A 16,142-nucleotide genomic window follows, 5' to 3' on the forward strand; every position below is an offset into this window, starting at 1 on the left:
GGGAGGCAGAGCCGGGGAGCTGTGTGCGGGGATATTAGTACAAAGGAATGTTTTCCTTCACACGCAATGATTGGTTATGGGAACGGTCCGCACTACGTGTAATTGCTCATTAGAGAGGGCTTTGTCTCTCATTATGGCAACATGCAGGAGTGTGGAGATGGTAAGGCTGCTGTGGAAATGTTCCACTTCAGAGGGTTCCTGTCGGCCAACTGGAGGCCAAAACACAGCGGATTTTCTTTTTTTCTTCTTCTTCTTTTTTTTTTGTTCCTCATAAGAAACCCACCTTTCACGTGAAATATTCATTCATTAAACAAAGTATCACGAGGGAGCATCGTCTCTGCTTTACATGCACGAGAGAGGCGGAAATGCAAGTGGTGGAATTCAGTCGTAGCAAATAATAATTTGCATTTGTTTGATGACCATTTGGACACGTGGGGCTGTTATTAAGAAGCAGTAAAGCGGAAACGATCATATTAACAACTAAAATGATTAACTTTATTTTAAAATACTACCACTAATTTTCATTATTATTGTTCTTAATGTTATTATTATCACAAATAGGAATTTATAATTTATATAATAATATTATAAATTATAGTTATTTAGTTTTACTGTTGTTGCCGTTGGTTTAGTCTGACATAGGCTATTTTATTAATTATTATTAATTATTATTGGTTCTTGATAGCTATCTAATTATTCAATTAGGATAATTTTCAATTATAATTCAATAATAATAATAATAATAATAATAATAATAATAATAATAATAATACGTTATGTGCTTTTAATCAAATAAGTGCTTAGATGAAACAGTTGTGTCAAGGGAAGGAAAATATGTTTTCCATCTGACAGCCGAGTAAGCAGATATAATGGCTACATGGAGAGTGACAGGGCCCCAAAGAAGACAACTCTATCCAAAGAGGCACGAATAAAACTCCTCACCGATTTCGTCTTTTATCTCTTTCTCATTCTCATTCGCTGGCTATATGGCTCTAAATCCCGTCTATAGGATTTGGTCTCTCACTTTCTCTTTCAGTTTTAAGCGGTTTCTCAAGAGTGTTTTGATCTGGTCTCAGCGGCTGAAAGGTGCCGCAATTGGTTCGGTATCTCTTTTTTTGCTGCTTTTCCGCCTCACTGGTTGAGACATCGTGATACTAAAGAATGAGTTTATTTCCCAGCGCTTTTATAAAGAAAACAAATCCCATCCTAGCGTCAGTGGGTCTGGCAGACGGATAATAGCTGCACATTCACTCCTTTTTATGGATTATCCGGAGTGAAGAAACAAATAGCGTGGATACAAACTACTGGCCTATAGAGGAAGACTTTTGTCTCTCTTTTTTTTTTTTTTGCAGCAAGAGAAATTGTCAAGAAACATGGCGCATCAGGTTTCCATCAGTGAACCAAGACTTTCACATATAAACACACTATATATTTTATTTTTGTTCAGGAAATTTGTAGATTCCCGTTGCAGCAGAATTACAAGCAAACTTGTGCAGCTTCATGTGCTTCAATTCACATAATAGACAAACGCCTTTTTAAAAAAAAAATATAAATTCATACTCCAAAATCCTTCACACAAACCAACTTAAGTTTGACTTGAAGTTTGCGCATACAAACTTGAGTTTTTGGGTTGCATGTAGCCTTCATATTTGCACATGAGCCCGCTGCATGGCCACAAGCCTTCCTGCACCTGTTCCACCTCGTATCACTGAGCAAACCACTAGCTCACTAAACTCTGCCAATGCGTCCCCCCCCCCACCCCCCCTCCCAAAAAAAAAAAAAAAAAAACATAAACAAAATCTGCATACAAAAACTGAAATGCTCCCTCGTGAGTTTAACCAGACAGACATCAGTGAGATATTACATAAACCACCCTCTATCAACGCACCCCCCTGCTTAATTTCGCATTAACTTCTCGGTGTGATAATGATGTCCAACAACAAGACAGACATTAGTCGATAAGCCTCGCCCTGCAACTGAAGGGGCCTTTGGGCCCACCGCGGACAAGCAGGAGCAGTGAATAGATTGGCCTTATTTTGGTTGTTCAGGGGGTTGCATGCTCTCTCCTCACTCATTTGTTTCCAATTGAAGACAGAAATCCTGACTGGCGTGTAGCTGGCCGGGGGACGTGATTAATGATGGTAGTGGATAAGGGTTAACACACTGGACTCAAAGCTCTGTTGACTGGGATCCTCGTGCGCACAATGCCAAAGTACTATAGCCTGTGCGCCTCCAGAGAGAGAGGATCCTTTTGTCATCTCCTCCAATAGCCCCCTCCCACCCCTCCCATATATTACACCCACCAAGGGCTCACTGCTCGTCCCTGGCTGTGTCCATAGTTTAATGGTTTCCCTTACTCCTGAAGGCATTGTATCATTCTGAAAAGCGTCTTCTCCTATTCAAAAGTTGGTGGTCACCTCAATGGCTATACCAACGCCCATATGGGAACGACCATTGAGGCATTGCTCTGCCCTAAAAAAAAAAAAAAGGTGGGGGGGAGGCTAGAGAGTTTGGGGTTTTAATACATTTCATAGGCTCTGAAAAGAGGCTCGCCACATCTTGTCACATTTCTCTTAACCTTTTGAGAACACACGCCATTGTTGCGAAGCGATAAGTACGCGGAGTCTTTCCCTCGCCAGCCTGTTTTTCCCACAATATTTTATAAACAGTTAAACTGCAAAGCCTTTTTTTTTTTTGATATTGTTCCTTTTCACGCAGGCAGTCGTCTGTAATCCGGCAACATTAAGAAGAAATTACAATAATTCCTCTGGTTTTGAATGAAATCAACCATGACATGGGCTTTAATTAATGATGTTGCACCGCTGTCTGTACAATTAGCTGCGGGCCGATGACACCCGAAAATTAATTATTCAATTAGCTTAATTGAATGTATATTTCCATTACATATTTTTTTTTCTTTTCTTTATGCAGATGGTTGCCAACAACAAGATGGTGCAGGAGAAAACACAAACTCCATCAGCTCAAACGGCGAAGATTCAGAGGAGACACAGATGCGGCTGCAGCTAAAGAGAAAACTGCAGAGAAATCGCACGTCCTTCACACAGGAGCAAATTGAAGCACTGGAAAAAGGTCAAATAACCAGTGAATAATTCATACATTTATATCCGCTATATTAATTTTTTTATTTTTACAAACTGTTCCTTTTGTTATTAATATAATTATACTGAATATATTAGATTAAATTCCCTATGAGGGAGCTACTACATTTATGGTTTATTTTAATAAACTAATATATCTGTCTTATAGCTCTGCTTGTTTAATCGATTATTAGCAGGTTGAGACGTTTTGTTGGGCCTTGACGTGCATCTGATTACCTGACAGTAAGGCTGGGCAATATGGACAAAATCAAATATCACAGTATTTTTGACTAAATACCTCGATATTGATAATGGACAATATTGTAGGGATGACTATTGGTGTTTTCACAAAATATTTACACAATGAGATTTTTGATAAATAATCATCAGTAATGTGGATATAATTACTAAGTGGGTAAAGGCAAATAATAGAGCAGAAAAAAGTTCAGAAAATTACATCACTTTAATGTAATGCAGCCTTTAAAACTAGGAAATGACAACACTCATTCCATATCACGATACAGCGATATCCAAAATCAAAGACGATATCTGGTCTCATATCACAATATAATATCAATATATTGCCCAGCCCTACCTGACAGCACTGCAAAATTATAATTAGCCTCAAACTAAATTTTTGCTTATTTCCTAACTTTTTTATGTGTGATTTCCTGCATTACAGAATTTGAAAGAACTCATTATCCAGATGTTTTCGCGCGTGAGAGACTAGCAGCGAAAATCGACCTGCCCGAAGCAAGAATACAAGTGAGTGAACAGGACTTATCCGTGAAGGTTTTCAAACATTACCAAATGAATATTGTGTATGAAAACTAACACCGAGTTTCCAATTGCAGGTATGGTTCTCAAACAGAAGAGCAAAGTGGAGGCGAGAGGAGAAGCTGCGGAACCAGCGCCGGCAGGCCAACAACTCCTCCAGTCACATTCCCATCAGCAGCAGCTTCAGCACCAGCGTCTACCAGGCCATCCCACAGCCCACCACACCGGGTAGGTCTAATTTATCGCACTTATAATATACATTTATATCATCACCCTGAACTCCATGGGATACGTTATATAAGATCAATGTAAAATATTATTAAATATGATTATGAGACAACCTGCGGAATCATATGAAAGGGGGAAAGAGGCCTCGCTGGCTGTGCGCTCTAGTTCACATGAAGAAGCACCGGTGGTTTTCCTTTTGATGGATGATTGAGCAAAACTTCTCAGCTGACTATCTGTGTAATTACCGAATCAGGCACGAGGGCACACCGGCAGAGCTGAAGCTCATGCTCACAAGTCAATCACCTGAGACACACACTGTACAGTATCTGTCCGGGCCCATCAGCCTGTCAAATAAGGCGCCACCTCACGCATGCACTGCTTAACGATAATGAGACCAGCCTTTTTCATTTTGGAAATTCTTAACCACATATATTTTTTTTTCCCCCATCTCCATCCACAGTGTCTTTCACCTCGGGGTCGATGCTGGGTAGACCTGACTCAGCACTCACAAACACCTACAGTGCGCTGCCCCCCATGCCCAGCTTCACCATGGCAAACAATCTACCTATGCAAGTAAGTAAAAGACCATAATCCATAGTAATCAATCATTTTTTAAAGATATGCTTTTAAAGTGGAAATATTTTAACATGTCTGATATGACTGTAAGAGTGCACACAATGAGTAATTTAAAATTGTACTTCCAGGCCAGACAAAAACCTTCCTTTAAATCTTATTTTTCATTGAAGAACAGAAGTAGAACTAAAATTATAAATAACATTAAATCAGACATGTCTGCCTATGAGAGCTTACAGCATTAAAGACTGAGCTGAAAAGTATGGTTGGCTAAGCTAATGTAACATTCTCTCCCCATCTATAGCCCAGCCAGACCTCCTCTTATTCCTGCATGCTGCCTACCAGTCCGCCTGTGAACGGGCGGAGCTACGAAACATACACGCCCCCTCATATGCAGGCACATATGAACAGCCAATCAATGTCCACTTCTGGTACCACCTCAACAGGTAGGCAGAAAGTTCATTGTTTACCAACATGCTTGGGAATTAATTAAATCAAAGCGTGGAAACTCTGAATCCTCTAATGAAATATCTGCCACCTTTCCTAATTAGGGGGTACTACATAGCCATCTTTGATTCATGATCTGTTGCAGCAACTTTCCTTTTCCTTTCCGTCTATTTGAGAAAACTTCATGGTCTAAACATCTCTGGATCAATATCTCTATATTTCATATCATTTTCCTTTCCTGCAGTTGCATGAACCAAGTTCATTTCACCACTGCTCTAAGCCATCATGTCAATCCCACTACTCCAGCCCATAGTTTAGTTCCACCCCATTAGGACACTGTTATTGAGAGCCATATATACCGGTTATAGTCATGAAGAGTTAATCATGCATAACCACATTTCCTCTGTGCTAAATTGCTAATTAATTTGATTCATTTGCTGTTGTACTCTGTCTGTTTAAATGCCATTGCCAAAGCCTCAATTTATCGAGCTTGCAAGCATTTTACTGTGCAACCATGTGCAGAGCATTGTGACTCATTGCAGCTCCACTGCTCGTCTACGTATTTGCAAGCGTTTAAAGCACAATGCTCTGTGCTATAAGGCTAACTAGTGTTAGCTGTCACACTAACTGTGCATGGTGCATACAGTCATCTAATTTAGCATGTTGACTTCTGGGGGCATTTTTTTGGGTTTTACTGACGTCTTTCTCTTTCTCTCTCGGCAGGACTCATCTCTCCTGGAGTGTCTGTCCCTGTCCAAGTCCCAGGGAGCGAGCCTGACATGTCTCAGTATTGGTCAAGACTACAGTAGAGAGAAGAGCTACTTCACCCTGTAACCACCCACTCCACCATCGCCCTCCGGCAGTGCTCCTCACACATACACGGCACAGGAGAGTAGAGAAGGCGAGAGAGGGTTGCGAAGAGGCAAGGACAGGAGAAGAGGAGGAGGAGGAGGAGGAAAGAGAGAGACTCTGGGAGAGCTTTGGGACGTCTGGGCTTTGTTTTTCCAGTGGGACTGTGTGCTGTTCTGTAGCTCTAGGCACATTCAAACGAGGACTTGGAAGAGGGAACATGGAAAGACAGAAAAAAATGGACCTCTGTAAAGTGCCCGGTGTTAAATTTTTATGGAACAAAAACTTATGTTTTTTTCTATTTCCAACTTCAGTCATTGTTTCCTTTTTTCTCTGGTGTGTTAGTAAATGGCCATTTGTATGTTAATATGAAAAACCAAGATCAAGTACTGATAGATGGACTGCTAGAAAACCATGTTGGTCTTGCGTTTGTTTGAGAAAGGAGAACCTGAGAGATTCTGCCATGACTATCTTTTAATCTGCTTATATCGAGACTTTCTACCAGCCTTTGCATGGTCTCTGGACGCTGTTGCATATCATTAAAGACGAAAAGCTGGAGGGAAGACTCTTACTGTGTCAAAAAAAAAAACAAAAAAAAAAACAACAAAAACTATTTATTGGTCTTATTTCTTACGAATGGATATTAGCAGAGGAAGCTCAAACTCGATCCACCCACTGAGGCTGTGGTCTCGACTCCCCCCCCCCCCCCCATGTTCAGATGAGCTGACTGAGCCTGCGTTTGCTGGCTTATTAGACACGGATCACTATCAACAGCTAAAAGCGTGCAAAGACAGTGCGACATGCAACACAACTTGGACCTCTGCTTTGGTGGTTGGATTGACTTCTAGATTACCACGAAGAACATTAAATGTGGAAAACAGGTGTAAAACAAAACCTGTAGTCTGTAAATGGTAGACTGCGTCTTCGATATAATCCAGTTTGTTTATGTCAAAATGTAAAGTACTTGTCTTCCCTAGAAATCTTCCAGAAAGATTTCACCAATAAAAGTTGATTTCATTTATAACCCCGAGAATATTCTATAAATGTTCCATGCATCATAAAATACATTTCTTTAGGGTCAGGTACAATTTGTCTCTTAGGTATAGTTGTATTATAGTGTCCTATGGTCAAAAAAAAAAATTTGTGCAACTAGAAATATTTAATTCCTATAATTATGATTAAACATTGCTTGACAGAGTTTTAAACTTAAGTGTTTGGCAGTTGTTTACAAGTACATATCAGATTTAATCATTGTTGATTGTAAAACAGACCAAAGCCTTTGTATTTCATCTAGTACACAATGTTTTTTTTTTTTTTTTAAGATATTAGTCTTGTGTTGCAAAATTTTTGTAAACACGTTCTGTTCGATTACATTGGCTTCGAGTTTGTAAGACTGCAGTCTAACCCCGCAGTCCTTATTTATAATTGAAGACCATGGGAGGGTTTTTCTAGCATCATCTGTCATGCTCTTTTGAGTTTTGCATTTTTATTTCAGTGTGTATGTAGAACATGGACACATACTGGGTTTACGTCTGAGCAATGCTTCTGAGATAAAAACGTCTACACGCTGTCTCTTAAATATTTCAATTTAATTTTATTTAAAATGGAGCTTTCTAAATGTATTTTGTGAAAACTATAAAACATTTTGTACAGTAAAATTGTGTCTTAAAGAAAGCCTTATTGCCTGTTCAATGCTGCGTCTTATACGGTGTCAGTCTTTGCTGAACGAGTGAAGACACTTCTTAATTTTGACATTATGCATCATTGCTGCAAAGCTAAAGTGAACTTTTGTAAATCTAATGCTGACAAATGCCAGTACAAGGGCTTGTAATACACACACAACACTTCCAATTCCCACCAAACAAAGGTGTCCGCAATAACACACCTCTCTTGATGTATGGGGCTGAACCAACTCGACACCGACCACACAGCACAACACCACCACACAATGAGAAAGGTCAAGCAATTCACCATCACTGGCTCTTGTTTTAGTAGAGTTACGATGGTATGAAAAAAAAAATACAGAACCAATGAGGAGGAGGGAGCAGGGAAGAGAAAAAAAGTCATGAAATAAAGCAGTCAGTGCCTAGAGCGAGGCAGAGGAGCGATTGTGTGGCAGAGTGAGTTATTTTGCTTCACTTGCTGCCTCAGCAGGGGGGTTGTGAGTGTATGTGTGTGTGTGTGCGTGTGTATTTGAGGGGTGTGTTAGAGACGGACCATCTAAAAAGGAGAGGATGTCCAGGAGAGAGTGAGGTCAGGTAACATTCACACAGCATGTAACAGCACCGAATATCTTATGACTTGCTAAATTGATTAATTGAATTTACACATCTCACTCAATATTTAATAGTCCAATCAGAAGTTTGTGGATTGGAGGTTAATCAGATTTTTTAAAGAGGATTTTTTTCTTGAGCTAATGCAATTTTTCTATTCATTTAATCCAGTTTATCACACAGACAGAAGAATACTGTTTTGAGCGCACAGGGTGAAGAAGAGAGAACAGGCTAGATGACTGCGCCAAGACAGAGAAGGAACATTAATAATTACAGAGAGAGAATGAAAGCGAGATTCAAAATGTAGGAAAGACTGCAAATAGTAGAGGTCTAAATAATACACAGGTTTGGGATAAAAAGGTTTAAATGTAATTCTCGCTCGGAAACGAAGTCAAGTAATATAAGTTTCTGTAAAAGTTCCTGAGAACTTTGTACTTTTTGATCTGTCTTTTAATGAGACGCAATGATTCTGACCTGGAAATCTGAATTTGATTCTCCACAGCAGCAGCACACAGAAGCTGACACTCCTCTGTTTAGTGTCAGCAGATAAATTCTGTGCTCTGTGTGTGTGTGTGTGTGTGTGTGTGTGTGAGAGAGAGAGAGAGAGAGAGAGAGAGAGTGCTTTACGAAAGAACAATTCCCTCAACATTGGAAAGTTAGTCAATAAATGATAGCCTATCTTTGTGTATCTGGTATGATAATTTCATTATGTATTCTGACATACAACATGTCTGAAGATACTGTAGGTCTGCTTTATTAAACCTAAATTTCAATGTACTTTCTTGCAGAGAGGTATAAAAATATATTATTCTTCATTTAGTAACTTGAACGGTTTAGTACTGTAATATGACAGTCATTCAACAATATAACCCCTAAGACCTCAGTCAAAGCTTCCGTAGTAAAACACATACAGCTTTAGTCAGGTATCAATAGGACATGAGCTGCAGCTGCTGAAAGGAACAATTATAAAAGCGCATTTCTCTGCACTCAGTCCCATGATTTTCTTTTTTTTGCTACAGGCCATATGAGGCTTTCAAAAGGTAGGTCTCGTAAAATGTACAAACAGCTTTTCATGTTCAGCTTATGTTATTGTTGCAAATTTTATTCAGAGAGAATGTCATTTAACAAAAAGAATATATGTAATACTGACCTATTTTTGACCTTAGCTTTTAATTTAATGTTATAAAACTCCAAACACAATAAAGTGTCATACAAAATTTTGTTGGTGAGTTTTGAGCAAAAAGTCATACAGAAAGATTTGTAAGGAAGCTGACAACCGTCCCACCAAAAACAAAACACATTTACAATCCTGTCTGGTTTATCCTACTTATTTAATTATATTCAAAATAATTACTTGTTTTTTTAATATGAGTGAGGTTAGGGAGATGAGGCCATCTAAAGAGGCACATTGATTTTTAAAAATTCCACAGAAGAGGAGAGAATAGTGCTTTCTCAACCTGACGGTAAAGTTTTCACTTATTGTGTGCTCAGAAGTTTAAATGAATTGATTTCCTGGTACCCTGAATTATCATTACCGCAACATTGTATAACTACATACAACCAACCGTGAGTGAGGGCAAAACACTGATAAATTCCCGTCAATGAGATAATTTTTAAAAACTGGATAATTTAATCTGGAATTTGTGCACAGCTACATGTACAATATATTTAAATTCAATGTACATAAAGACCCTTGGTCTAGTGTGTGTAGTTAGGTTGGCATCAGTTCACTAAATTCAAAATCTACATGTACCTGCACATGGAAATAGAATAATCCTAATTCATAATAATATGCCGTGCAGAAACTGAGATTAGAAACTTTGTTGATGTTTTTAAACTTGGGAAATAATCCACTTTTTGAACTGACTGAAAAAAGTGAATTTGCACAGAGGTGACACGGAGACATGGCAAGTGTAAAAACAACCATACGAGTAGTACGGCGACATAAACAAATGCCAAAATGAATCTATTTTATTTTAATCTACCATAAAAGTGTACCCTGAATACGTCAGCTCTTCAACAACAATAACTTGGATAACAGTTTTTATCTTGACAACACAAGCTTTTGTTCACCTGTATAAGTGACCTGTGTATGTCATTTCTTTCTCATACACCCGATATAAGAGCGCTCCATTCATGCATGAAACTGTCAGGTAACACTACCCTCTCCCAACACATGTTGCAGATGGTTACCAATACTGCCAGTTTTTACAGGCAAAAATATTCAAACTGGCGTCAGCAGCAGACGGAGGAAAACTAAAATGAAATATTTAATTTTTCATGTTGTTTTTTCTGTATTTCTCCATGTCACCATTTGACCTAATTTGTTCTTTTGGGCTTGTCATGGCAAAGCAGCTCATCCAGCAAACATGCCTGATGAGGTGTGAAGCCTGCACCCAAATCCAGCTCTCCTACCCTCTGCCCACATTCCTGTTCAGCTCTCCAGCTCACTGGAGGTAGATGTCACTCACCGGCACAATCTCAGGGTCAGACGAAGGCATCTCTATTAGAACCTGAAACCAGCGAGGTAGACCAGATATCAGTCATTCATAACACACTTTCTTTACATCCTCTCACAGTCTCACCGGTAGCTAACTTTGCTTTCAGAGCTGGTGTTGAGGTGCCGTAAGGTAAAAATAAAAATTAAATGAAGAGAATTTCTGGTGCACTTTAATTTTATTTGATTTTATTTAACTTAACAAAAGCACATTTCATTTCATTGTCCTAGAAAATAAATTGTACTTTAAGACTATTGTACATAGGCCACTTGTTTTGTAAAGCAAGCCCAGAGTTTGGGAGAATGCTGCTCAGTCATTTAATGTTTGCCAAGAATGAGAATCTGTAAAGACTAAAAAATATTTCATAATTACACTTTACTTGTAAACAAAGTCTCCAGACTCATAGAGAAAAAAAAAGAAAAAAAGCGTAATCTTAAATAATCCCTTATCTTGGACTTTAATTGGTTTAAGCAGTAGTCACCCCGTCAGTTTTCTTCCCTTACCTTAATATTTTGAAACACTGTTGGGCTCAAATTCATTGCAACGAACACTGACAAAAAGTAAATCAGGGTGACAAAAACTTGACAAATAACATAATTTTAATGAGCTTCCCAAGACAACTTTGAATGTGCATTTATTAGCTGTCAGCTAGACAGGTATAGAGAGTGCACTGTGGATTCATATAAGCAAGGATGAAATGTTTCCATTATGAGGAGCGGTACTGTGGATGTTTAGATCTTCACCCCTGGCTGGGACAGTTGGCAGGTGGTAATGGCTGGCAGGGTTATTGCAGTTGACATTACGTGGGCGAGAGAACAACCTGGTCACCACGGTAAAGAGGGCAACGCTTCAGCGTTCCAGGTGTTGGTTGCCCGTGGCGACTGTGTGGGAGCTCTAGAAATCCAGGTGTTTGTTGCCGGAAGTGCCGGAGCCACAGGCTGAGGCCACCATGGCTGCTCCTGCCAGCTCCCCCCTGCTCACACGACTCACCGTCTCAGACAAGTCTGGAGGCAAATGCAGTCTCTACAGATACCAGAGAGGGAGAGAGAGAGGGAGAGAGGGAGAGGGAGAGAGAGGGCAGAGAATCAGATCGGCTCGTATGATGAAAAAAAAAAAGAAAGCACTACAGTGGATCAACATACAGTAGATGTACACTTCAGTGATGTTTATTCACAGAGAGCCATGTTGGGTTGAAATTGCATTAGATGCTTCAGCACTCCCCTCAACGCTGGCAGAGTAGAGTAAACCTGCTAGCGTGTTGCTAAATGCTTCAGAGAGCTTTAGGTCTGTTACAGCTCACAGGGAATATATGTGTGTGTGTGTGTGTGTGTGGGAAGTAGGGGAGTTTTGAGAAGTTGCGTATGGGACACAAGAGCATGCTTTTATGACGTTAGGTGGGAGAGAATATGTATGCACACAAATGTGCATGCAAAGTCTGTATGTGTTTGCACTTGTGTTGATTACTTTACTGTGTTTGTAACACAGATGATTATGTTCTGCTAATACCAGAGTCATTAGAATCAAGTCTTTTAGCTGAGTAACTTGTTTCATAGTAAAGCTTATCTGTGGAGCAGCCCTGTGCCAACTCAAAGCACAAAGACGCTGAGAGGTTAATGAGGGCCACTCATGTAAAGCCCCCTAACACCAACACGCTAACTACTATAAAGCTTAAGAGGGGCTACACTGCTCCCTTCAGAAGTCCCAAGAAAGGCCGCCAATGGCACTCCATGAACGAAGTCTTGAAGAGGTGCTGAGAGTGTGAGAGGAGGTGAAGTATGTCCAGAGTCAAGTGTGCGCCCTACAATGGTGTTGAGTAGCACGATGCTGGAGCGTCTATCGAGGAGGTTAAATCAGAATAAAGGCATCTTGGGTACAAGAGAAGTTAAACCCTGTAATTTGCCCCTGAAAGAATCGGCCATGACATCTGAAACCCACTGGCCTGCACTCCCACCCCACCTCACCACTCTAAATTGTCCCTGCCCACCACATCCTTACCCCCTCCAGACATGCAGCTTTTGGAGAGCCCTTCCACTCCCACAGATACTTATCTTTTTCTTAATGAGTAGGTGTTTGGGTACAGGGTTTAACAGCGTCATTACAAAGAGACAATTCAGGACTACGCAACACTCTTTACCCCTCTAGGGTAAACTACTTCCTCTCTTTGCAGTGTACTGTTTTTGCAGGGATTTAGAGCATCAAAAAACCTGAGTCTGAACTGCAGAATGTTTTCACATCACTGATGTTCATGTCTGATATGGAGCCTTGTGCTCCAGCTACTGTCGCTACCAAGTCGGAGGCGCGTCGTCCTCGAGAGGTCTCCTTTTGGTTGAACACATATCCTTTGTGTGTGTCAGAAGACCGTTTGTCAGGCAAGTAGAGGAAACAAGAGGAGCAGTCTTTATGCAGCCCAGCAGATTACCTGGGGCAGGTGACTACTGAGACACTGTGAAGGACCTATAATTTAATGTAGGGTGGTTAAGGTAAGGTTACACAGGACTTATAGGGGCAAGGACAGAAGATTCCCACTAGGAGAACAGACATGAGATACATAATGAGGATAAACTAAACTGTGTGGCACCACATGAAGAATTAGGAAGTTGTTAGAAACACGATAAATTCATTAAACTTCTCTCTGTATGTAACTCTTTCTCTGACTCTCTCTCTCTCTCCCACGTACTCCCACACAAACATCCATGCAAACTCATATATTGGCCTTGAGGGGGCCTCCAGAAGCTCTACCTCCACCCCTGCCAAACCTCACCTGTGTAACCTTTCGTGTCTTCAGCTCACTCGAGTGTGATTGAAAAAGAAAAACAATGCATTGATCAAGCCTGGACTCAGTCCTGCTTAGTGCACTGCAGCGGAAACACGGTAGAGAGAGGGGTAGGAGAAAAATCAATCACATATACATCATCCTCAGTGGGTGAGTAAAAAAAAAGACATCACACCGTTGTCTAGCTGTCACGCACCCACGGGCCTGGCTACACCGTGTCTGTTTGGCTCTGGGCTCTGTGAGCCCACTGAGCATGTGCAGAGCGAAGGTCAAAGCAATCCAGAAGTGCAGCTCAGCTCCTCTAACCTTTGAGTTCAGGGGCAGATGAGAACAATCAATGGTTACATCAAAGTTGGAGAGAGAAGCAGGCAAAACCAATTGATCGGTATGACACACGGAGAGGAAAGACAGCCTGGTAACAGTCAGCAACCATCCCGGACATCAGTGACAGCCAATATTAGAGCTGATACCAGTTATATGTTATCTGGGCCATAATAGCTTACTTTATTCTCAGTACAGTTCCAAATAAACAACTTTTATATAAATCTCTATGACGACCATCAAAGAAGAATATTTTAATTCATCTTCACCATGATTTTGAAATTTACACCCAAATATGATGTAAGTGCAGTGCATTTAATTCAGCTGTGATAAACCAACTGCAGGGCTGCCATGAACATTTGCATTGACACCAAATGAATGGAGGTCAGTCTAGGACTTAGACAGACATAGTAAGGGAGGCTCTCCGACGACCTGCACACTCCATGATGTAAACAAGGACATCCGGAAAACCCTCAGAGGCATAGTGGGGTGTATGTGTGTGAGAAGTCCTCTCCGCTGCCTGGCAACCTTCACGAGGGTGGAGAAAGAGGAAAAAAAACTAAGAGGGGGAGGTGGGGTGTTGGATGGGAGTGGACGGCGGGAAAATAGACCATTGGCTGTGGTGCATTGGTGGGGGGAGGAGAAGGGGGGGGGGATTGTGAAAATGGATGTGTGCCACAATGTTAGTGTATGTGTGTATGTGTGTTGGAGTTGTGATGTCAGTGTTCCCTCCCTGGTGGCGGGCAGGGGTAAAGGTCTGTGGTTCTGCTCCGCTCCACAGCCAGAGGGGCTGGGGCCATGCTGGCAACAGGGTGAGGGGTGACAAAGCTCCAAACGAGCGCTAAGCACTTGAAATGAGCCCTCAGGGCCGGCCCACAGACTAGCTTTGCCTAAGAGGGTTACTAATATCACCCCACAATGGACAATTCCCTTCAGCTTACCAAACACCCCAAAGACCCGGTTCTTAAGGAATACGGTGTTTCATGCTGCTTGTTGTTCACAATCTCCACATACAGCAGTAGTTGTTCTTGGAGATCGCACCAGTGTTTCGTGTGTCAGAAAAGGCACCAAATCTCTGTTTTTAATGTTTTTTATTATGCTTTGGTTATGAGTATTGCAATGTTATGTAAGTGTATAATATTCCAAGATCGAAATGGATAAATGTTTCCAACTGGAGCTTAAAACGGACCCACTCACACAAAGCAGCACCATCAAAGGCATTCCACTGGTGGTAACGGCTTGCTAATGACTGGAGTATTAGGTGCTAATTTAACGAGTCATTTCTTCCATAGAGTTTTAGCCACACTTTCAAATGGCCGTGTCACTGTACAGCTTAGAACTATGGGAAACCCAACACCTTGTTGGAACACATGACGACTGGTCTGGCTGTTCAAATCAGATTAGCTGATGTTGGAACATGCTCATGGAAGTGACACGATATTTACCATAAACACCGACTTATCACAATCATTGCTGTAATTTGGTCAGCATATTATAAGCTCTATTAAGTCAGTGAAATGAGAGAAACTGAACATTGTATCACTAAGCTGAAGTCACTACAATCACTGAAGAAATGATGACTAAGAAATCTGGCTATATGCTGTCATGCATGAATAAAAAAAATTCTATTGATGCAGAACAGCACAATAAGATTTTTTTTAAACATAGTTTGAGTGGATTTATATACCACAAGTCCAGTATTCATGGACAGTGGTCACATTAGAGGTGATACCTTTTGCCAATTCCATTTCCCTGAGCAGCACAGCTGCAGTGCAGCCACTGTAAACTAATGTGTACGTCTGTCCATGACACCAGGTCAATGTCCTCCATTTCCAGTCCCATTTCTACAACCAGCCGAGGGTCAAAATGGTAGTCGAACGTTTCACAGCTGAAATTGGTAGAAACTTCCCAGAGTTGCTGGTCTATCCAGTCACTAAACCAAGCTAAATCACCTCCCAGTGCTGTAATCCCCCACACCGATAAAATTACACTGCATTGTGTGGGAAATCATTTGCTGAATCTATAGGAACTAGTATTAACTTCAGCACACCAAAACCCACATAATGAGGTGATGTGCTTTTCTATTTGAGAAGCAAACCATCATCACATTTACGCTGGCAATTTCAGAGAATACTTCCGCTACCTAGCCAGAAAAAAAAATGCAGAAACAACCCAGCATAAATCCCATCACTTTGGTAATTCAAGCCCACCTGCACCAAACAAAAGCTGAGAAGAAGCTCTACCTTCCTCTTCTTTTGTGGTAACAAAGAGTGCAACACGATCCCTGGCCTTGCCCTAAGAATAA

The 16,142-nt window shown here is 40.8% G+C and overlaps 2 protein-coding genes across 9 annotated transcripts in view; one reads left to right on the forward strand and one right to left on the reverse strand.

Annotated features, from left to right (window-relative positions):
* Positions 1-7,630, forward strand: part of pax6b (paired box 6b) — a 40,041-nt gene extending 32,411 nt beyond the window's left edge. For all 7 annotated transcript variants that reach the window (XM_067591360.1, XM_067591350.1, XM_067591316.1 and 4 more), the window contains 6 exons: positions 2,932-3,090; positions 3,781-3,863; positions 3,953-4,103; positions 4,564-4,676; positions 4,981-5,122; positions 5,847-7,630. In XM_067591360.1, the coding sequence (XP_067447461.1) occupies positions 2,932-3,090; positions 3,781-3,863; positions 3,953-4,103; positions 4,564-4,676; positions 4,981-5,122; positions 5,847-5,932 (734 nt within the window). In that variant the 3' untranslated portion in view covers positions 5,933-7,630. The remainder of the gene's footprint in view (positions 1-2,931; positions 3,091-3,780; positions 3,864-3,952; positions 4,104-4,563; positions 4,677-4,980; positions 5,123-5,846) is intronic.
* A 3,284-nt stretch (positions 7,631-10,914) lies between these two features.
* elp4 (elongator acetyltransferase complex subunit 4) overlaps positions 10,915-16,142 on the reverse strand; it is a 53,472-nt gene continuing 48,244 nt past the window's right edge. Inside the window, exon 10 of one of the 2 annotated variants that reach the window (XM_067591382.1) lies at positions 10,915-11,766. In XM_067591382.1, coding sequence (XP_067447483.1) covers positions 11,638-11,766 — 129 coding nt within the window. In that variant the 3' untranslated portion in view covers positions 10,915-11,637. The remainder of the gene's footprint in view (positions 11,767-16,142) is intronic. The other variant, XR_010928614.1, reaches the window with a different exon arrangement.

Source organism: Thunnus thynnus, chromosome 1 (genome assembly GCF_963924715.1).
Source record: "Thunnus thynnus chromosome 1, fThuThy2.1, whole genome shotgun sequence".
In the NCBI taxonomy this organism is placed as follows: Eukaryota; Metazoa; Chordata; class Actinopteri; order Scombriformes; family Scombridae; genus Thunnus; species Thunnus thynnus.